This window comes from Salvelinus sp. IW2-2015, linkage group LG20, assembly GCF_002910315.2.
Source record: "Salvelinus sp. IW2-2015 linkage group LG20, ASM291031v2, whole genome shotgun sequence".
NCBI lineage: Eukaryota > Metazoa > Chordata > Actinopteri > Salmoniformes > Salmonidae > Salvelinus > Salvelinus sp. IW2-2015.
The window spans coordinates 7,140,785-7,164,861 of record NC_036860.1 but is presented as its reverse complement, the minus strand read 5'-3'; the positions used below and the strand labels follow the sequence as shown (position 1 = coordinate 7,164,861).

At 46.0% G+C, this 24,077-nt stretch overlaps 1 protein-coding gene and 1 pseudogene across 5 annotated transcripts in view; one reads left to right on the top strand and one right to left on the bottom strand.

Annotated features, from left to right (window-relative positions):
• Positions 1-4,416, top strand: part of st8sia6 (ST8 alpha-N-acetyl-neuraminide alpha-2,8-sialyltransferase 6) — a 7,718-nt gene extending 3,302 nt beyond the window's left edge. For 4 of the 5 annotated variants that reach the window (XM_024011944.2, XM_024011942.2, XM_024011943.2 and 1 more), the window contains 6 exons: positions 1,321-1,404; positions 1,584-1,661; positions 2,324-2,468; positions 2,567-2,679; positions 2,781-2,873; positions 3,034-4,416. In XM_024011944.2, coding sequence (XP_023867712.1) covers positions 1,321-1,404; positions 1,584-1,661; positions 2,324-2,468; positions 2,567-2,679; positions 2,781-2,873; positions 3,034-3,511 — 991 coding nt within the window. In that variant the 3' untranslated portion in view covers positions 3,512-4,416. The remainder of the gene's footprint in view (positions 1-1,320; positions 1,405-1,583; positions 1,662-2,323; positions 2,469-2,566; positions 2,680-2,780; positions 2,874-3,033) is intronic. The other variant, XM_024011946.2, reaches the window with a different exon arrangement.
• Positions 4,417-15,107: 10,691 nt separating this feature from the next.
• The window catches only part of LOC111982103 (gap junction gamma-1 protein-like), a 46,510-nt pseudogene continuing 37,540 nt past the window's right edge, over positions 15,108-24,077 (bottom strand).

The following is a 24,077-nucleotide window of genomic DNA, read 5'->3' as shown; positions in this document are numbered from 1 at the left end:
AGGCGCACTTGAGGGAGAGTGCGAGGAGCAGGCACAGGACGTACCGGACTGGGGACACGCACTTCAGGGGGTGTGCGAGGAGGAGGCACAGGACGTACTGGGCTGTGGAGACGCACTGGAGACCTGGAGCGTAGAGCTGGCACAGATGGTGCCGGAACGATGACACACTCCGCACGGTGAGTGCGGGGAGCTAGCACRGGACGTATTGTGCTGTGGAGGCGCACTGGAGACCTGGTGCGTAGGGCCGGCACAAATTGTACCGGAACGGTGACGCACACTTCTGGGCAAGTACGAGGAGGAAACACAGGACGTATTGGGGAGGCGCACTGGATTCCAGATGCGTGAAACCGGTGCAGATGACAACGGACTGGTGTCACGCTCCTCAGCACGCCCGCTCTGCAGCACTCTCATCGCCACCACCTCTCTCCGGATGGTCTCTGGCTCACTCCTCGGCTCCGCCGACCACCCCGTGTGCCCCMCCCMAAAAATATTTGGGCTGTCTTTTGGGCTTACTCTGTGTCCACGAACCCCGGCGTCGTCGCTGTCCTCCCTTCTCTCCCTGAGTCTGCTTCCACGGAAGGCTTTCGTCTCCAGCCATAATTTCCTTCCAAGTCCAGGATGTCTTCTCCTCCTTTATCTCCTCCCAAGGACAGGATACCKTCTCTTCCCGGGCACGCTGCTTGGTCCTGTTGTGGTGGGATCTTCTGTCACGATCGTCGTACGAACTGGAAATATACTCAGACCAACGTGCAGCGTGATTTGGGTTCCACATGTTTAGTAAAGGAAACTCACAATAACAATAAACAGCAAACGAAACGTGAAGTCATGGCAGTGCTCACAGGCAACTACACAGAAACAAGATCCCACAAAAACCAGTGGGGAAATGGCTGCCTAAATATGATCCCCATTCAAAGACAACGATAAACAGCTGCCTCTGATTGGGAACCATACCAGGCCAACATAGAAAACAAAACACCTAGACAGGAACACCCCCCCCCTAGTCACACCCCGACCGAACCAAAATAGAGAATAACAAGGCTCTCTGTAGTCAGGGMGTGACACCTTTAGCTCACCAAGTTGTTGTTATAGTATGCACAACATTCAGCTATTGATTTAATGTAAACACACCGTAAATTACCACATCAAAACAATTAATTCAACGAAGGTAACATGATAATCTCAAGCAATACACTGCAAATACAACAGCAAACAATGCAGCTATACAAGCGTTGACAAGATAAGTGGTGTACTGAGTTCAAACAGAGGTCTACTCATCCTCCTATTCTCTCGGTCTTCCTCTGTCCCTRTTTGTGTTCATAGCAATGTCCAACCTGGCAGACCCCCCCACAAAGATCCTATTATGAACTCTGGGCCAGTCCCCTCCGGAACATGCAAGGGCTGCAGGTGAGACTAGATACACACCCTGGCAACCACTACCCACAATCCTCTCTGCTCAACAACCACCTCATCGGTCTCTCTACTGTCCTTAACTTCATTATATGGTTCATAACGGCATGTTCTCTGTTTTGTGTCCGTGTGCGTGTCTGTGTGTGTGTGTGTGTGTGTCTGTGTGTGTGTCAAAGGGATACAGTTACTGAAAAAGTGGTGGAGCGCTACTCTCACAGCTGGAAGAAGCAGGAGGACAAGTTCAGAAATTTCAGGTGAAATATAAACACACTATAAACCCAGACTCTGAACCCCACTAAAAGCCAGCCAAGATTAGCCAAAGACCAATATGTGAGGGTCACTAACCATAACAAAGGGGACGTTTCCTTTCTACTCCTAGAAGAGTGAGACGCAAAGCACGTGGAAGTGTGCTTCAAAGCAGGAGAAGTGACCTGTGAAATGTTAGCGTTTACTTCTTCATGCTGTTAGTAGCAGTAGAAGTAAAGGGCAGAGTTATGTAAGATTGTTGCGAACACATTGCGTCAGTCAGTCAGTTTGTATTTCCCTTCTCAAGGCTATCTTCCTCAGCTTCCTGTCTCTGCAGGCTAATGGTGGCTTAGTAAAGCTCTCTCTGAGTATACAGAGCTTTGTAAAGGAATAAACACTTGAAAGGAAGGAAATTCTAAAAGAMAATACTTTTCAATAATCATCCCTTTCCAATTTTTATATTTATATCAAGATGAAGATGAGGCCTTGTTTATGTATTCCTATATCTGATATTTTCTTACATTTATCACCAGTAGGTTTTTATACCTAACTTATCAACCAGACTGTTTCAAAATAAGAGAAATGTGTGTATGAAGTACGATTCATTTACAGTACGCTTTTAATACGGTGTCTTCATCTTATAATCAAAAGGTTATTGTTGTGTTCTCAGGTCTCTTCTGAGTAACAGATGTCATGGACTCACCAAGGCTATGGTGACACAGGCCAACACTCCTCTGGGATCAAAGGTTGTGTACGATGGAGAGAAGAGGAAGCCTCTTCAGGTGACCCCTGAACTGTTCAGCACCTTTGCTAAGGTTTGTTGCTCTGGTCCAGAGTGTCACCTCAATGATTAGTGTGTGTGAGTGTGTGTTTAAGAAAGAGAGTGACATGACACATGTTGTGTTGCCTACAGGAGAATCCTTTTGTGAATACGACATGGGATACGTGTTCTGTTGTTGGGAATGGGGGAATCCTAGCTAATAGCAGCTGCGGAGAGAGAATCGACTCCGCCCAGTTTGTTATCAGGTGTGAGACAGAARACTTACTCCACAATAATGACCTTTKCCTCTCAAACCTTGTTAGAAACAAATTCACTGACCACTTCCCTCTATGTCTCCCTTTCTCAGGTGTAACCTCCCTCCTCTGGAGAACGGCTATGAGAGAGACGTGGGCAACAAGACAGACCTGGTGACAGCTAATCCCAGCATCCTCATGGAGAAGTGAGTTTCGGAGTTCATTGGGCTTCTCATACTGCTTATCACCTGGTGTTTTGTGGTGGATTAAGAAATGACCTGATCATATATTCTGGTGCTGGTCAAATTCATCTCCTCCAGCTGTTCTTCACCGCTCCCCTTTTCTCTCCATCCCATCCTCTCTCAGATATGGGGGCCTGCAGGAGCGTCGTCGGCCCTTCGTGGAGAGCCTGCGTAGCTATGGCGACTCCCTGATGCTCTTGCCAGCCTTCTCGTACGGCCCMAACACGCCCGTGTCTCTGCGGGCCCTCTACACCATCCAGGACTTTGACAGCCCCTTGCGGCCCGTCTTCCTCAACCCAGAGTACCTACAGAGTCTGGCGCACTTCTGGCAGGGCCAGGGCCTGCGGACGGTACGCCTCAGCACAGGACTCATCGTGGCTAGCCTGGCGCTGGAGCTGTGCGCCAACGTGCATCTCTACGGGTTCTGGCCCTTTAATGAACACCCCCACCGACACCAGCCCCTCACCAACCATTACTACGACAACAGGCAGAGTAAGAAGACGGTGCACGCTATGCCCGCTGAGTTTGACCACCTGCTAAGACTCCACAGCCAGGGCGTGCTCAGGATACACCTGGGAGAGTGTGCGCCCGCGGCCAGGTAGGCCCCACCCCTTTACCGGAACTTTACCTACAGCTAGGACAGACACAACAGGGACATAGGGCCCTCCTATAGGCTCTCTCAGGAGTCTTACCCAGTCATGCACTTARCCAGTCATGTCTTTGCTACCTGCCAGATGGGATGGCACCGACTGGCCCAGAACACTCTGGTATTCAGCACAGGGGSATGTTTTATGTGACGTATGTCTGGTCACAGTGGAGGAGCAAGGGGGAGGCTGGGACGTTTMGTCGCCCCAGCAGCCGTTTSTAGATTCTCAGTGTGAGAGTCTACAGAACAGGTTGATCCGCAATCAAATAATTTGTACTGTACCCAAAATGGGTGTAAATACATGAAATATGCATATCATATACTGTGTAGATTTACAATGATGTATTYATCATCAAGTGTTCCAGCTGGAATCTAGAGAATGTTTTTGTTTTGTTGGACTTAAATACAAAGTGTTTTGGAACATGTATGGTTTAGATGAGGCCTTCCCAACTACAGAGGGGGTCAGTGTAGTGCCTAATATGACTCACCTTCCTGACTGTAGCAAAAAGAAAACACATGCGAGCYTTTAAGAGTTAACTGAATGTATGGTTATGTCAATCTAATACCTCCTGGATTGGCCAATCTTCAGCTGGACTGTTACATTCAGATTTATATTTAATATCAATGATGATTAAATGTGTTATATCTCATTATGACATAGTGTATAATACATTCAATGTGGTACTGGGTCCTTCCATGAAATGAGTCCCTTTTTTGTCTCTGATATTTTAAGTAGAAATTGTGCACCAATATTGAATTTTAAAAGACTGTTAAATTAAACGAAGTGTCCTTTAATATAGACCACATGGAAAATTCAATACATCATGTTTTTTTAATATGAATAAAGACTTCTGAATCTTAGATCTCCCTTTGTGCCTTCAAGAAAGATTCTAACCCACTTAACCCCACTTAACCAATTTTCATCATCATTGTAAAGCCCTAGTTATTTTATTGCTTTAACAAAGTCATTTCTGAAGATTATTATTTCTTTCACATGATTTAGTTATTAATTTTAAGGTAAAAAAAAAAGACCTGGCCGTCTTTTTAAGGTCAACCCTGTTACGTGAACTGAACTAATATGGTGAAACTATTCCTTTTAAACATGTTTYTGAAAAGAAACATTGAATATCTAATAGTCAAATCATAGTGTAAAAGCAGAGCTGCTTCTACTCTTTTTGGCTATTTTCTGGTGTTTTGTGGTGGAAAACTGAGTGGGTTGAACATAACATGTCAACCCTGTTACCCATATAGGAACAGGCTAGAATTATTTTTACAATACATTTTTTTTGTGATGCTTTCTTTCAAGTGCCCTTCTCAGTTTCACACAACAAGCTTCCATTCCTCCTGTCACAAGGAGAATAGCTGATTTAAGATTAAATGGTATACCCTGTTGCGGTTAACCCTGATACTTTATTTGGCACGTAATAGGCACTGACTATARTATTTTTTTTATTCCACCTCTTATGATGGGAAAACACGCTTTTTATTAAGTTGAACATGTGCTCGTCGTGACAGAATGTTAAAATTAGGTGAAATAAAACCGTTTTATTCTCTCCAAGTTAGACTACCCAAAACCCAGCTAACAACAAATGTTCCCACAACTTTAGAGAACATTTCCTTAAGAGTCTCATTAGGTCACCAGAAGGGACTTGTTTCCTGGAATGACCCTACTACTATACCAACACTTTTTGTTTCATCATTTCAAAATACATTTTGGGAAAGAAAAACTGTGTTTCAATGATTCTGTAAACATAAAATAACAACAAAGGGTTCTTACACAGCAAGGACTATACTAGATACCTTACCCAGGCCAAACTAACTCAGAATTAATGATGCTGGAGCACGAAATTGTTTTTGCACATAATTKTAAAACAATTGTGAAAAGGATCTAGGGAGTGTCATTAGTCCAATGTTAATCCAGTGTGTGAAAGTGACCTGGCACAGTATGTTTTATTGATAACATTAACACACTGATGTTACATAACCCTTCAAACAGAGATCTTTTCCATTCTGGTTCTTTGTACCATTTGACAGTCCTGGATGTTGCACAGAGATGGCCTGGGCCCCAGCCTCAGTCTCAGGCCTCAGTCTCCCGGTTGGTTCTCTGGGTAGTGCCATGCCCACACTGGCACAACGCAGCACAACCTCCCAGACACAGAAGCCTTGGGCAAAAACACAGAAGGGKGAACAGAAAGAGACCAGGGAATTGATGACACCCATAAACATTTCTGGGGAGTCCCTCTTTCAAAAAGGGGTTCCATGGTTACCAGCTCTCACAGGTCAAAGCTTATAACAACAAATACTCTCCCCCTGTGACCATGGTGACAGTAAAGAATCTGTGCTGTGACTAAATAACAACATTAGCAAGGGTGTGGTGGGGGGATGCAGGATTGACAGTTCACTTATTAGCACTGTAGCTGCTGTAAGTAATAGGTTAAAACTAGATGCATGGGTAAGAAGGGCATTCTAGGGCTTGCATTATTTCCCTATAATGCAAGATATATTTGGAAGGTAGAATTCAATGGCTATAGTTCATTCTTACATGTTCTATGTTTGAACTGCTTTTGGAAGCAAAAGTCGAATTGAAAACATTATTGGCATTTYTTTATTTGATTTTCATAATGGTAAGCGCAGACGATGGTTTGATTAGCTAAACTAGCAAGTCTGTTTGTTTGGTTACCACGGCAACTACTGTAGCTATCTAGTAAACTTGCTAGCTACTTCAGTGGATGTTGAACACATTTGTAGCGTCAAATGAACACATTTCTAACGGCAAATGTGTTTAATTATAGCCATGGTATGAAAGGGATAATCAACTTGGGGCTCTATGCGTTCTCTGGAAAATAATGCAATTCAGTGGAAGGTCAGTTCCACTCACCCAGCGGGTCATGGAACACACCTTCCACCTCATTCATTATTTTCCATGGAACACATAGCCCCTAGTTGATTATCCCTTTCATACTTTTCTTCAACCCCACTCCAAAAAGGGATATGCCAGGTGTACTTTCTGCCTGAAAGATCAATTATGCCAAGAAAGGGCATCATGCTCTGCTGGCACGTTGTAGAACAGATGTCCACAGGCAGAAAGTGTACAATGTATTAATGCATTGTAGCCCAAAGATATTGCTTTTGTTGTGTTGAACTTGACAGTACCACTTATTAAATGTTTTACTCAGTGAATGTTATTTTTGCACACATGTAGCCTTGTGCACTTGAYCGATGTCTATAGTGGCCACTATAATAGAGCAAAAATAGAATGCCTGTTTGTTTCRTTCTATTCCTACTTAAGATGTTTTCTCCCAAGTGCAATATTTAGATGTGTGGTCACAAGCGTTCTATTATAGAGGCTGTCATGACTAACTGTAATATCAGTGTATTGTTTTTTTCTCAAGACTTGAGTGTCATTTGCAGTAAGGTCTAGGCAACAAATAACATTGGATTGCTTACTTTAGCCCTGTTTGCCATGGTCCAAACATATTGGTACAACAGTAGCTAAGATGGGGGAGAAGTATGTCTATGATAAGGCGCTGCTCTAACTTCTTGACAGGACTGTCAACAAGGCAGGTCCTACAGGCCCTAATTTTGTTGCAMCTGGATTACTGTTCAGTCGTGTGGTCAGGTGCCACAAAAAAGGACTTAGGAAAACTACAATTGGTTCAGAACAGGGCAGCACGGCTAGCCCTTGGATGTACACAGAGAGCTAATATTAATTATGTGCATGTCAATATCTCCTGGCTGAAGATGGAAGAGAGATTGACTTCATCACTGCTTGTATTTATGAGAGGTATTGACATGTTGAATGCACCGAGCTGTCTGTTTGAACCACTGGAGCACAGCTCAGACACCTATGCATACCCCACAAGACATGCCACAAGAGGTMTCTTCACAGTCCCCAAGTCCAGAACAGACTATGGAAGGTGCACAGTATTAAATAGAACCATGACTACATGGAATTCTATTCCACATCAAGTAACTCATGCAAGCAGTAACATTTGATTTAAAAAAACACTTTATGGAACAGCGGGGACTGTGAAGCAACACAAACATAGGGACAGACACACACACACACACACACGATAGCATACGCACTATACACACACTTACACATGGCTTTTGTACTGTATATATGTGGTAGTGGTGGAGTAGAGGCCTGAGSTCACACAGTCTGAATGTATTGTAATGTTTWAAAAATGGTATAAACTGCCTTAATTTTGCTGGACCCCAGGAAGAGTGCAGCTAATGGGGATCCATAATAAATACAAATTCTTTACATTTTTTAGCTGTGAGTTAGGTTCACATTAACCACTTTTTATTTTACACACAGAGACTGACCATGTAGATCATATTCTTTGTTGTTTAATTAGTTAAAACCTGTATTTCCCCGTAGCAGGGATTTTATGCATGTTTCAGTGCAAAAAAAAAGTGCCACCTTTTTGGGCCTTCACCAGTTTGCATCCCTGTAACATAGCTTCTTTACTGCCAATTCAGTCAGCGAGGACATATAATAGGGAAAATACTTTTGTTACTGTTTGAAAGCAGTGGTCCCCACATGTTGCGGTGCAAGAACACGGGTTCATGAGATTCCATTCGTGTGGACTGTGACCTGAGTGTAGAGCCAGCTGCTGCTCTCAGCTCCGCTCCGTCTCCGACTGGTGCATTGTTGTATGATTAATGATATTATAAGCAAGCTGATTGCAAGTAGAAAATCCCCTCTATTTTAAGAATGGCTTTATACCAGTGGGGCCTCTGTGACAGTCAATCAAGGCCTCSCTCAAGGATTGAAATGTTCTCATACCAACCTGAAACTCAACTGTCACCACATTAACAACTGCCAAATAAATATGACATAGCTGACATGAGAAGAAGTGACACATTAGGCCCGTCTGCTGCATGGGTCGCTGGAATAGTGACACAGCATCAGCCTGTAAGACTGTAATCCTTCTGATAGGACCGCTGCTCTCCACCAATCAAAATCAAACGGGAACCCGACTGACAGTAAGAGGACAATACAACAACATCCCAAAAGTCCATGTCAGTCTTGTCTTGTTCTGGTGATGCGGTGYTTCTATACTGAAGAGACAGGCATCAGGGAGACATACAGCACATTGATGGGGATACCAGACTGGAACTCTCAGAAACATCCTTTACAAAAGGCTAGGAAAACACAAATGTTATTATGTTATTTATGAAACAGTGCTTTTCTACTGTTGGTTTGTGATGAAATCCCCAAAGGGTGACTTTGACAAACATAGAGGACCTCTAACAGACTACCCATCATCAGACAAATTGATCCCTGCGTGCACATAAAGAGTTCAACTACATAGACATCAACAGACACATGCTGAAGGAAGATAATGTAGCTTCCTGATGAGTAGACACAGTTGACAAAACTTTTGATTCAGTCTGACTGGAGATCTTTTATTTTTTTCAGTTTATATTCTGGGCCTGACATCAACACAATGTGACGTCTGAGAAAAGTATCTGTCTAATGTAGAACCCACACAGTTAGACAAACAGCCTACACGGCCAATCACAAGCCATTATGTCTCCTGCTGGAATGAGAAGTGCTGGGAAAGCGGTGTCACTTCTGCACTTCTGCTGAATACCCTCGCCTCCTAGTTCCAACCCCACTCACCAAGCACCATGGGACCATGTTGAGACCATGTTGACACAGAGTCTGGAAGAGTGCCCAAATCCACTTGCACACACACACGTTCAAGCATGYAGGGGCGGATGAGGACCCGAAATTGGCCCTGGCATTTACAGTGCCTTCAGAAAGTATTCACACTCCTTGACTTTTCTAAATGTTATTGTGTTACAGCCTGAATTTAAAATKGATTAAATTGATAGTTTGTGTCACTGGCCTACACACAATACACCATAATGTCAAAGTGCAATTATATTTTTAGACATTGTTACAAATTTAATACAAATGAAAAGCTGAAATCTCTTGAGTCAATAAGAATGCAACCCCTTTGTTATGAACCACTTTGTTGTTCAGTCTGCTTTCCAACAGACACTGGGAGACAAATTCACCTTTCAGAAGGACAATAACCTAAAACATAAGACCAAATATACACTGGAGTTGCTTACCAAGACAATATTGAATGTTCCTGAGTGGCCGAGTTACAGTTTTGACTTAAATCGTCTTGAAAATCTATAGCAAGACTTGAAAAGCAAATCAAATCAAATCAAATTTTATTTGTCACATTCACATGGTTAGCAGATGTTAATGCGAGTGTAGCGAAATGCTTGTGCTTCTAGTTCCGACAATGCAGTAATAACCAACAAGTAATCTAACCTAACAATTCCACAACTACTACCTTATAACACAAGTGTAAAGGGATAAAGAATATGTACATAAAGATATATGATGACTGATGGTACAGAACGGCATAGGCAAGATGCAGGTAGATGGTTATGTGTACAGTCTATACATATGAGATGAGTAATGTAGGGTATGTAAACATAAGTGGCATAGTTTAAAGTGGCTAGTGATACATGTATTACATAAAGATGGCAAGATGCAGTGGATGATATACAGTACAGTATATACATATACATATTGAGATGAGTAATGTAGGGTATGTAAAATTATATTAAGTGCATTGTTTAAAGTGGCTAGTGATACATTTTTACATAATTTCATCAATTCCCATTATTAAAGTGGCTGGAGTTGAGTCAGTATGTTGGCAGCGGCCACTAAATGTTAGTGGTGGCTGTTTAACAGTCTGATGGCCTTGAGATAGAAGCTGTTTTTCAGTYTCTCGGTCCCTGCTTTGATGCACCTGTACTGACCTCGCCTTCTGGATGATAGCGGGGTGAACAGGCAGTGGCTCGGGTGGTTGTTGTCCTTGATGATCTGGGTGTCTAGCAATGATCAACAACCAACTTGACATAGCTTGAAGAACTTGAAGAATTAAAAAGAATAATGTGMAAATATTGTACAATCCAGGTGTGCAAAGCTCTTAGAGACTTACCCAGAAAGACTCACAGCTGTAATCGCTGCCAAACGTGATTCTAACATGTATTTACTCAGGGGTGTGACTTGATATACTTGATATTTCTGTATTTCATTTTCAATACATTTGCAAAAATTTCTAAAAACATGTTTTCACTTTGTCATCATGGGGTATTGTGTGTAGATGGGTGATATTGGGTGAAAAATATTTCACCCATTTTGAATTCAGGCTGTAACAAAACAAAATTGGTAATAAGTAAAGGGGTATGAATACTTTCTGAAGGCACTGTATAACACACCGGATAATTATTATCCTTGAGGACACCAAACCGGTTTCTTTCTTGAGGTCCCCACATTGGCCCATTTTTTCCTTCAGGCCCCCATTATTAGCCAGATAATGATAATTTTGCACAAAAGTTAGATAGGCCTACTGAGCTAAAAATGGACCAGCCCATCTGGCATTTGCATGAAATGCTAGGTGGCCAGTCCGCCCCTACATGAACGTACACATGCACACAAATCCAAACCACACAGGCCCCATCTTGGAGCCATAAGTCACCCCAGTCCGCACTGACTGATGCTCAGATGTGGAACAGATGGTGCCTCAGCCTTCCTTCTCTCTGAGATGGCCCCTATACTGCCTGGGACCGGGTCCCACTGAAGGTCTGCTGGCTGGGGCCACATAGAGACAGCTGCCCCCTACTGCACACAGCTTATAGAGGATACATCCCAAGTGGCACCCTAAAAGTAGTGCACTATATAGGGATTAGGGTGCCATTTGGGATGCATACATAGACTCTAGGCCACTATAGAGCCCCTGTCGAGCCTCTACAGACCCTGTACGGSCCCCTAACACACCCAGGTACTTTGAACCCAGTCTGGGCCTTTTCTCTGTGGCATTTAGTCTATATACTGTACACAGTTTGATTTCAAAGAGGKGCCCAGCTCTCGCACTGCCTCTTTAGGGGTCAGTTTGGCCAGGCGGCCAGCTCTAGGAAGAGTCTTGTGGTTCCAAACTTCTTCCATTTAAGAATGATGGAGGCCACTGTGTTCTTGGAGACCTTCAAAARTGCAGACATTTTTGGTGCCCTTCCCCAGATCTGTGCCTCAACACAATCCTGTCTCAGATCTCTACGGACAATTCCTTCGACCTCATGGCTTGGTTTTTGCTCTGACATCCACTGTCAACTGTGTGCCTTTTCAAATAATGTCCAATCAATTTCGAATCTCATAGTAAAGGGTCTGAATACTTATGTAAATAAAGTATACTGTTTTATTTTGTCACTATGAGGTATTGTGTGTAGATTTAATGAGGATTTTTTTTAAACTMATTTTAGAATAATGCTGTAATGTAACAAAATGTGGAATAAGGGGAGGGGTCTAAATATTTAATGAATGCACTGTATATAGAAAGGTGTAGGCCTTWCCGAATCATGTCCAATCAATTTAATTTACCACAGGTGGACTCCAATCAAGTTGTAGAAACATCTCAAAGATGATCAATGGAAACAGGATGCACCTGAGCTCAATTTCGAGTCTCATAAGCCTGTAACGTAACAAAATGGGGAGAAAGGGAAGGGGTCTGAAYACTCTCCGAATGCACTGTAGATGGTCATGGAACACTGGTCACTTGAATCATGTTTACATGCTGTTTTACCCACTTCATATGTATATACTGTGTTCTAGTCAAAGCTTATCCTATATAACTACGGCTGTACACACCTTTTCTATTCATATACTGTCCATAAAGTCTATACACATATATATTTATATTCCTGAATCTGACATTGCTCGTTCTGATATTTCTTAATTCCTTTCTTCATTTCTTGAAGGATTTGTGTGTATTGTTTTGTATTGTCAGGTATTACTGCACTGTTGGAGCTAGAAACATAAGCATTTTTCTGCACTCGCGTTAACATCTGCAAAATATGTGTATGCGACCAATAAAATGTGATTTCATTTCATTGGGCGGTTGATATAACACCTGCGGCTTGCTGGGATCAGAGCAGAGTGAGTGGTTGCCTGGCGTCCATACCAATCAGCCAATCACTGCCAGAAGAGAAGCTGACTGGACGGAGTACTTCCTGTGATTTATGCCTGCCTGTTGGCTGCCTTATAACTATGGACACGGGGCACTGAACMTGTACAATAGGCTGTAGGATTATTACTTACAAGGAATGCTTTTGTTTTCATTTGAATGAGTTACTGTAGGTTATGAAGTACTGTTAGTTTGCTTCTACATCTGCATTGCTTGCTGTTCAGGGTTTTAGGCTTGGTTTCTGCACTGCACTTTGTGACATCGAATGATGTAAAAAGGGCTTTATAAATAAATGTGATCAATTGATTGATTTACATAGGTTAGTGAAATTTAAGAGAGGCCTATCAGGAGAAAGGTCTACCCATAGTAAACCAACAGTACAACTAGGACAGAAAGAGCAGGATTATTAGTCCTAAAATTGGGAAAAGTTACTGTCGAGCAGAGCTAAGAAAGATTTGKCAGTTTCTCCCCCATGCCCAAAACCTGGCACGCTCCTATACACACAGCTGGTCAGCACTACTCAGAACTTTTGTTTGRCTGTATGTGGTTTSGATTGTGGACCATTCTTGATACACACGGGAGACTGTTGAGCATCAAAAASCCAAAAGCGTTGCAGTTCTCGACACAAACCGGTGYKYCTGGCACCTACTACCATACCCTGTTCAAAGGCACTTCAATCTTTTGTCTTGCCCATTCACCCTCTGAATGGCACACATACACAATCCATGTCTCAATTGTCTCATGGCTTAAAACTTGTCCCCTTCATCTACACTGATTGAAGTGGATTTAACAAGTGGGATTAATAATGGATCATAACTTTCACCTGGATTCAGCTGGTCAGTCTATGTCATGGAAAGAGCAGGTGTTCTTAATGTTTTGTACACTGAGTGTAATTACAATYTAAAAGGCCAAACTGATCTTAGATCAGCACTCCTACCCTGAGATGATTTCTGAATATGGGCCCAGAAGTTTGCTACATGGCAAATACGAGTCTATTTCCATACAAGGATACATTTGGCAATTAAATTTTTTATTTTACACATCAACAACATGATACACAACTATTGTACCTAKAAAAATATATTATTTGTACAATTTGAAGGCAATGAAAGAAAAAAAATTCTAGAAGAAATTATCTGTAAAAACAATCTTTATTGTTTATTTTAAAAATCATTATTGAAGAAAAAAAGTTTTGTTTGAAAAACACCACTGGTCAAAAAAAAAGAAAATTCTGCTACATTAGACCTCCCAAAACACACCGAAACACACTTACACATAATAGAAAAAAGAGCGACTTTACAAAAAAATACAAAGGATTGGTCTCACATACAGCACACAGGTTCTTCTCCTTTGTGATTCAGGTAGCATGGCCACAGTATTCCTTGGCAAAGCTACATGACAACCTGGCTGCATAGTAGCCTAACGTCGTCTTGGCAGTGACGCTGCCGTCATCACACTAACAGTGTTTGGTCTCTACAGCTTCATCCCAAATGGCACCCTATTCCCTATATATTGCAGTACWTTTGACCAGGGCCCATAGGGAATAGGGCGCTATTTGGGACGCAGCCTATATGGCAGTTCAGAGAAATACTTGGACAGAGGAGAACAGAGAGGCAGATCTTCATCAACACGGCTAGCTTAGAGAGCTGTTTGTATTCCAGCCTTGTTGGTCTCATATAGAACACTGTAAGGAAGGCTCTTGGAAGGAAGAGGTTGAAAAKGAAACAGTAGGCTACAGTGTAACTGGAGAGACTAACTTCAGGTGTTTGGAATGCTGGGTGATCATTGGTAACTCGACATTAGTAAGTACTAGTAAAATACCAAATGAAAGTAAGTAATATTGTACTAAGGGGATGATAAATCCTTAGTTTAAAAGCTGTACCACCAGGGGGCACTCAATAACCAGACAGATAACATGTCAACCCAGTACTGAGAGAACCTTACACAGGTCCAAACTGGAGAGAACTAGAGACGGAGAAACACAGAGAAAATAAAGTGAAAAGAGTGCAGGTTTACACAGGGAGTTGTCAATAAATGGTATTAATTAATGGTGAGAATAATTGCTTCTCATACACATTGTGAAGGAGGGGGAACTCCAGTGGCTACAAGAGGAGCCCTCTTCACCAGACTCTCCATCAACCATCTCCCTGACCACTTTCATCTGATCAAGCCATGAACAGTCCCTCCACCTGGAAGATGCATGCACTCAAAGACTTGGCCTGGGTCAAATATAAAGTCACACACACATTAAACATCAGTGACCTTGGAGAGAAAATAGACAGACAATAGCCTTCAGGGAATTTGAACATCGACATTGTGATTGACCTTTTCATTATTATCCCTGCATTATGAAGCCATTGCATCATGATGTCATTGCATTATGATGTCATTGCATTAAAAGTCATTGTTTTATACTGTCTTTGTATTATGATGTCATTCATTGCATTATGATGTCATTGCATTATAAAGTCATTGTTTTATACAGGTCTTTGTATTTGCACATGTCATTCATTGATTATGATGTCATTGTTTTTATACGGTCTTGTGTATTGCAATGTCATTCATTGCAATTATGATGATCATGCATATATGATGTCCATTCATTCTGATGCCAATGTATTATGAAGTCTGTGACTTTGCAGAAAGTCAGCCAGCAGATTATCTTGATCGAAATCTGGAATGGAAATCAGGATCACCAAGAGAATGGACGGGATATAAATAAATGGATCAGAAATCCCCCAAAAAGAGATGGTGATAACGATTTAGTAATTTTCTCAGCCCAATATCCTCTGGAAGACTTGCCTGGCTGCCCAGAAYCCTTGCTCCGGCCAAACGCTACACCACGCCCACAGACGTTAGTTTCTTCTCCTCAATGAGTCTGGATCTGAGTATCTCCCCGACCCTTCACCGAATGCCAACACATTCGAGGCCATCTGATTGGTCCAGAAACCGATGGGTTGGACCAGAGCCAGAACACACGTGGGTAAAGCGGCGGTTTGAAAATTCCTCATGGACTCTGATTGGTTAGAGACGATCCAATCGCTGATGACTTTGTTTTGTACATTGCCCCACGTGCCCTTCGTCACCACAAACGACTTCAATGATGGCAGGCTCAGACTAAAGTATGCAGCGAACTACAGAATCATTTAGTGTGAGTCGTCAGGCTACCTGGAAGACGGGACAGTAGGAAGACAACAGAGAACAAGTGTCTGCTTCAGAACTGGAAGAGTTCAGAAACACTMGAGACTGTTTCAGAGAGTTGTGTCGGGGTCTTGTAGGTTAGACAGCAACAACCCAGACAAACAACTGCCCGCTGAAAAATCACCAATGCTCTTGACACACCTCTCCTCACCTGTCCACACTGACATATTACTACTSTAGGCTAGTCTCCTCCAGCTTGTGGGATTTTTAAAGGCACAACATGGTGTTGAAATATCCACAGAAAGACAGTATGACATCCCACTACCTCAGCCCTCCATTCAGGGCTGGCGCTGGTGTTTTCGGGACCACCCCTTCCCTCACTGACACATACACTACACGGATATGGGGCTCCGTCAGTGCTGGCTCAGGCCAGGGCTGGAGTGTGTGTGTGTGTGTGTTTGTCTATTTGTGTGTGTACGGGGTCAAATCCACACAGAAGGCTTGCCCACCCCTGACTTGCTACTACTGCTGTTGCTGCTGCTTCCAGTCCCTTCGCCACTGCTGCCCCCCTTGCCGTGTTTGAATCGGTGCTTGCGTTCCTTGTGAGGCTGCGGCTGAGGCTGCGGCTGGGTCTGGGTGATGTTGCTTCGGGGCTTGTCATCATGGTTGTCCCCCAGGTGTTCCTCTGCCCTGTGCTGCTGGCTGTAGGCCTGGATGGCTGCCTCTAGCTGGTCATGGGCATGCAGGATCATGTCCTTGTTGAGGGCCACGCGGGCCTCCCCTCCCGTGGGGAAATTGTCCTCGTTGCTTCCAAACTGCTGCTGCTCCTCCTGGGCGATGTTGGCCCGGTTCTGCTTGCACGCCATCTTGGCGTTGCTCAAGTCCGTGTAGGGGATCTGCTCCGGCTTCACCACGATGTTGTAGCCCGGCGGAGCTGACGGGGCGTTCCAAGAGAACGGGTACCCCACGTACTCAGCACCCCCATCCCCCACCACCCCTCCCCTGCGCCCGGCTCCGGCCCGGGCACCCCCACAGAGACCCCCACGCTGGGTCCCAGCAGGCCCAGCTGGTACTCGTCCTCCTGGGGCGGGCAGCGGCGACGGCGGATGGATGTCACAGATGGCCCGATGCCAGGTGCAGCATCTCCCACACGTTGAGGGTGAGGCAGAGCACCGTGACGCCGTACATGATGCGCAGGAAGATGTCTTCTCCGTGGGCCGCGACACGAAGCAGTCCACGCTGTGGGGCAGGCTCGAAGGAGCACACAACACGGGAATCACACGGAAGCCGTACAGCAGGTACTGGCCCGCCAGGAAGCCTGCCTCCAGCGCCGTGCGAGTCACCAGCTGCAGCACGTAGATACGCATCAGCCCGTCACCCTGGATACGCGCCGCCCGTCATGGCGTACCTTGGGCTTGGGCCGCGGGGCCAGCGGGTCGACCCGGCGAGGGGGCTCGGGCTCAGGCACCTCGTAGATCATAGGGTCATCCTCTTGGTCCTGGTCCTGGTCTCCCTCTATACCCCGGTGCTGCCGCGCCCGAAGCAGATCTTCCTGGGCCTCCGGTGGGTGTAGCCACCTCCATCCCCTCCCCCTGTCTCAGTGGCCAACCCTCCCCCGCCTTGTCCTCGTCCAGCCGGGCGATCTGTTGACGGCGTAGCCCATGTAATTAGAGATGGCATGGCACCAGGATGATCTGGAAGACCCAAAAGCGGACGTGCGATAGCGCCGAAGGGCGTCGTAGCAGACATTCTCGCAGCCCGCTGGCCCGAGTTGCAGAATGAACTTGCTCTGCTCGTCATAGTAGATGGACTCTCCCCCGACGGCGGTGAGGACGATGCGGAAGACGACAAGCACGGTGAGCCACAGCTTCCCACGAAGGTGGAGTGGTTGTGGATCTCCTCCAGCAGCCGCGTGAGGAAGCTCCAGCTCATTATGTCGCTGGACAGTGGCAGACAGGGTCCCGCACTCACCTGCTCACAGACTCTACAGAGAGAGAGAGAGAGAGAGAGAGACGAGAGAAGAGAGAGGATGAGAGAGAGAGAGAGATACACAGGGGTGGAAAAAAGAGAAGGTGGAGGGAGAGATGGAGAGAGAGACAAAGAGAGATAAAGAGAAGAACAGGATGGATGATAGAGAGAGGTGGAGGGAGAGAGCGAGAGGGATGATGAAGAGAGAGAGAGGGAGAGAGGTGAAGAGGGAGTGATGAAGACAGAGGGATGAGAGAGAGGGGAGAGAGAAAAAGAGAAATTAGTCAAATATGAAAGGAGATTATACATAACGTACTGTCTACCAACATGTCTCAAAGAATTCGAAGGAAGAGCAAAGAAGTACGAGCGCACAATTCTTATCATGAAAGCGGATGAGTGAGAGGATTTTGACAGAGAATGTAAAGATAGTGATTAGACAATGAGCTTCGCTTCTTCAAGTTCAACAGCAGGAGTCACAGATGAATTACGGAGAGGAAGAGCCTAAATCCAAACAAGTGTTCTCTTGAAATTGAGACAGACTGCAATCTCCACATGTATTAGATCCATTATAGTCTCTGGTATCCCCTAAAGAATACCCGTTCCAACCCAACAACACAGTTTCAGCACGGTGAAATAAATGGGGGTATTTTGAGGGCTGTAGGATATCAAACCAAACAATAGGATATCAAACCTAAGAAAAATTGCTCAAGTGTAGCAGAGAGGAGCCAAAATAATCCCAATAGGAACTGAAGCTATCACAGAACACATTTACACACACACACACTCTCTCTCTTTTGAAATAAATCTCTTAGTGATCCGTCCTCTGTTGAGGTGCAGATTGTGTTGACTTAACGGTGCTGTTCTGGTGTGTAACTGGCATTGTGGAGTGTAGTTGGTGTGTTGTGTGTTGTGTTGTGTTGTAGTGCTGTATTAAAATGGATGTGTGTGTGGGAAGAGATGAAGCCTGTCTATGTAGGTTAGCCGTGGGCCTCAGGCAGCCAGTCCAACTGCACCAGTAAACCAGCAGGCGGCCTGGCCAAAACCAAGTGGAGCACGGAGTCACACCGCAGACCCACATTAGCCAAGGCACTGGAGCAAAACCCCAACCCTCCTACCTGATCCCAGGGGAGTGGGGGGGGGGGGGGGGCAGGTGTCCAGAGCCAGGTTGCCTTCTTGCACAGAGTGACACCTCCACCAAAAAAAATATATATATTTCACTGCTAAGTAGCTCCAATGGTGCAGGCTCATTGTGAGTCGGACTGAAAGGTAAACCCAACCATGAAATAAGAGCTTAGGCTGAGGTTTGAAAGGAGCTCCACAGCAACTTCCTCCCCCCTCGCAGGTTGGGAGCTCAGATAGAGGGAGGCCAATACAGGTCTGCTGAACGCTGGAGGGAGTGGAGSCTTGGCTGTTAGTAGACATACCGTAGGGTGTGTCCTAAATGGTACCATATTCCCTACATAGTGCACTACTTTTCACCAGGGCCCATAGGGAGGCTGGAGCTGGAGCTCCTCAGACCCCTGGTTAGTGTCTCCTATAGTGTGAGAGGAGAGGAGTGAGAGGAGAGGAGCAGGAAGGGAGTGAGAGTTAGAGATGGGAATGTTTGAAGCTGCCTGCCTGGACTCACTATAAAACATGTGCAGTATTGATCACTGTGACCATAAAAGGCCTGTCTGGGATAAGGGAGGTACTGTAGATGTCAGGAATGCTGTGCATACTGCTGTTTTAGAGTGTGTTTGTTTCTGTGCGTATGTGTGTGAGTGTGTGCRTGTGTGTATATGTGTGTATGTTCCCACAAGTGTGTACTAGAACTGCTGCACATAAACAGGAGTGTTTTTRACACCAGTCTCACATTACAGTAGTACAGTAACACTGTATATATATATATATAATACTTTTTTCCCTCCCAAAACAGAAAAGTGAGTACTGCACCAGTGTTAACACTTCCTACCCGACATGTATGAATAGGTATCATGAGGACATATTGACAGTGAGGAGAGGAGCTGACATTAACACATAGAGCCATTAGGCAGTTTGTCCTTCAACCGTCTGGACTCTTGTCTGGCTCTGGCCTTTCCTCTCCTGCATGACATCATTAAACACACCATCTTTGTAGAACCCTCACTGTTATCCCTCTGCTATCTGTTATCCCTCTGCTATCTGTTATCCCTCTGCTATCTGTTATCCCTCTGCTATCTGTTATCCCTCTGCTATCTGTTGAGAGAGAAGAGAGAGAGAGAGAGAAGAGAGAGAGAAGAGAGAAAGGAGAGAGAGAGAGAGAGAGAGAGAGAGAGGAGAGAGAGAGAGAGAGAGAGAGAGAGAGAGAGAGAGAGAAGAGAGAGATGAGAGGAGAGAGAGAGAGAGAAAGAGAGAGAGAGAAGAGAGAGAGAGAGCAGAGAGAGAAGAGAGAGAGAGAGAGAAGAGAGAGAGAGAGAGAGAGAAGAGAGAGAGAGAAAGAGAGAGAAGAGAGAGAAGAGAGAGAGAGAGAGAGAAAGTGCAAGAGACGTGTACTTGCCATGGGAGAGAAAGAGGGAGAGAGAGAGAGTGAGATGCGAGAGAGACAGAGAGAGAGAGACAGATGAGGAGAGAGAGAGAGAGAGCAGAGAGAGAGACAGAGAGAGAGAGACAGGAGAAGAGAACAGAGAGAGAGAAGAAAGTGCAAGAGACGGATCTTTGTTGTACGACTAATTTTTGTACTGCTCCAACTGATGCTGGGCGAATAGTAAGAGAGGTGAGAGAAGAGAGAGAGAGAAGAGGAGAAGAGAGCAGTAGAAGCAGAGAGAGCAGAGATCACCTTAGAGAGAGAGGTAGAGAAGAGAGGAGAGAGAGAGCAGCAGAGTAAGAGAGCAGAGAGAGACAGCAGGGAGAGCGGAGTGAGAGATTGGCACAGGAGGGAGTTACTGAAGAGTCTATCTAGCAGCGCGAGAGACAAGAGTAGGAAAGAAGTCGCAAGAAGACGTGTATTGCCAATGGGAGAAGAAGAAGGCGAACTGAGGCATTGAGAGAGAGATGGGCGAAGACGAGAGAGAGAGAGAGAGAGAGAGAGCAGAGAGAGAGAGAGAGAGAGGAGAACGAGAGACGAATACGAGAGAGAGAGAACAGGGAGAGAGAGAGAGGATGAACGCTTACGATGGAAGAAGAGGAGAGAGGAGAACTGGAAGACGAGAGAAAGGAGAGGGGTAGAACAGAGGAGCGGCAAGAGAGACACAGAAGAGAGATGGAAGTGCAAATAAAGAGACGTGATAGCATGGGGAAAGAGAACGGCGGATGAAGAAGAGACAGAAGAGAGAGAGAGAGGAGACGAGAGAGAGAGGAGAGAGAGAGAGAGAGAGAGAATAAACAAATATTCCAAGTTGCTATTCAGTATTTAAAGAAGTTCGCATTTGTCAATGTCCGTACCATCTAGATTGCTTGTTGGTTCACTCTCAATGTAGGTATTTGACTAATTGCAGCCCTAGTCCACTGCTGCAAAAAACACCCAATAGTAGGACTATTATCCTGGAATATCAGGTATATCCACTGTGGACCATACCACGCACATTTCCCCTTCACGGCTCCTCACTTCTCATATCCCATCAACATATGGAGACGACCAACCACCCTCATGCTCAGCTGGCCTGCCTTAGGACAGGGTTGGGACAAATCCATTTCAAATCATCATTCAATTCAGGAAGTACACTGACATTCTGATTACCAATTCTCTTCTAGTGCTTTTCACATGAGTAAGATATCGAATTGGAATTTAGGGTTCGATTCAATCTGTAGTGCAGAATCATCAAGCGTAATAAAGGCAATGCTTCCGTGTACATGGATACTGCCTTCATCGGTGAATGCTGCATATGCTGGCTCAATTGGAAATTACATTTACATTTCAACCACCGCTACACACAAGATCTTCTGTCCTACGACTGAATCTAGCCTTGTGGTTAACTTTTCTGAATTGGACTACCGGAGCCGGCAAGAATTCGACCCATGGAAGTAAACCCCCTCAGAATCCTGGTCCCATCACCTCACCTAATGTCCTGTGCCTCATATCCAGCCCCCATGGCTCCCTTTTGTCTGCCCCTCTCACAGCCCAAACCATGCTCCCGCTAGGGTCCCTGGTCCTCCCAGCCCCCAACCGCCTTGCAGTATAGACCCCGTTTTTTTATGTCCCTCCCCTGGCCTGGCCTCCTAGTCCCTCAGCTCACGCCCCATGCTCCCGTTGCCATTCGTACCATTCAGCCCCACCAAATACTGGTGGTCGCCGGGCCAGGGCGGGCGGATGCTGTCGCAGTTTGCGCGTTCTGCCCCCACAAATTTCAGCCCCGTATGATTCAGGGTAAGTGCCTACCGCATCTCTCCTTTCCCACTTGCCCCTAACCCGTTGGGGTGAGGCCGGCACAGCGTCCGCTCCATGCTTCCCCCGCCCCCGTCACCCATCGCCTGTGCGGGGCCTCGGAAGATGGGTCTCTAGTCTCGTGGGTCGCGCCCGCCACCTGACCCAACCCCCACAGTCGCAAGTAGTCCCATCATGGCCTCGCTGTGGGCGGCCAGCGGCTCTGTCCTTGCAGACTCTAGGAGGGCCACACCACACTTACTCATACAACTCAACGGGAGTCCCGCACACTCCATGGCTCCCCCGTTCCCGGACTAACCCCCATTACCGTAACAGGCAGGTCTGCCCGCCATGTGAAACCCTTGCCTCCACCCCACTCAGGGCGTCTCCCTGTTGCCCCTTGGCGTCGCCTGAAACTTCCAGCTTCATGCGACCTCCCCACAGCTGTCATGAGTTCCCACTGCCCCCTTACAGTTAATTGCCAAAGTCTACCCATCCCCCATGCCTCCCCATGTCACTGGCTACCCCTGCTCAGCCCCCATTGAACTTCCCTCTGTCCTGACTGTGGGGATGCTCTCACGCTGAACTCCAGCCCATACAAGCTATACTACCGCCCGCCCAGTCTCTCCAGTCCCCATGCTTCCGCGGTCCTCGGCGTACCCCTTTAGGGTTACCGGGCCCGCGGGGGGGCGGTCGATCCAGCCCCATGCTTCCCCGGTCGAAGGGCCGGCTCCTTGTCTGGGCCTCCCCACTAACCTCAGCAGCCCGCACCCCATGCACTTCCGTGTCATACGGCTTCCTCTGTCCAGCCTTCGGCTCACATGCTTCTCCTCCTGTGGACTCTCGGTTCGCCCCTCTACCGATCTCCTATACTTCCAGCGCCCATGCTCCACCGCGTGGCTGCCTCCTGCCCCATCGCTTCTTGTCCCGTCCCTACCTCCAGCCCCATGCTACGCCGCCCACCCTCCCTGCCCAAAGAGAAATCTTCCTGGGCCTGCCGGTTGGGTGTAGGCCACCTCCATCCCTCCCCCTGTTCATGGCCAAACCTCGTTGCCTTGTCCTGTCCAGGTACGGGCATCTTGTTGACTGGCGTAGCCATGTCATTGAGAATGGCATGGCACCAGGATGATCTGGAGACCCCCAAAGCGGACGGTCGGATCTAGCGGCGGAAAGGCGTCGTAAGCAGACATCCTCGCAGCCGGGCTGCCCGAGTTGCAGAATTGAACTTGCTCTGCTCGTTCTAGTGATTGGACTCTCACCGACGGCGGTGAGGAACGATGCGGAAGACGACACAGCACGGTGAGCCACAGGCTTCCCCCACGAAGGTGGAAGTGGTTGTGGGATCTCCTCAGCAGCCGCGTGAGGAAGCTCCAAGCTGCCATTATGTGCTGGACAGTGGGCAGACGGGTCCGCACTCACTGCTTACAGACTCCTACATAGAGAGAGAAGAGAGAAGAGAGAGAGAGGGAGAGAGAGAGAGAGAGAGAGAGAGAGATACACAGGGGTGGAATAAAAGAGAAGGTGGAGGAGAGAGAGGTGGAGAGAGAGACAAAGAGAGATAAGAGAGAGACAGGGATGGATGAAGAGAGAGGGTGGAAGGGAGAGAGCGAGAGGGATGATGAAGAGAGAGAGAGGGGAGAGAGGTGAAGAGGGAGTGATGAAGACAGAGGGATGAGAGAGAGGGGGAGAGAGAAAAAGAGAGAATTAGTCAAATATGAAAGGAGATTTATACATAACGTACTGTTACCAACATGTCTCAAAGAATTCGAAGGAAGAGCAAGAAGTACGAGCGCACAATATCTTTATCATGAAAGCGGATGAGTGAGAGGATTTTGACAGAGAATGTAGAGATAGTGAGTTAGACCAATGAGCTTCGCTTCTTCAAGTTCAACAGCAGGAGTCACAGATGAATTACGGAGAGGAGAGGAGCCTAAATCCAACAAGTGTTCTCTTGAAATTGAGACAGACTGCAATCTCCACATGTATTAGATCCATTATAGTCTCTGGTATCCCTAAAGAATACCGTTCCACCAAGCTCAACAAGTTTCAGCACGGTGAAATAAATGGGGGTATTTTGAGGGGCTGTAGGTATATCA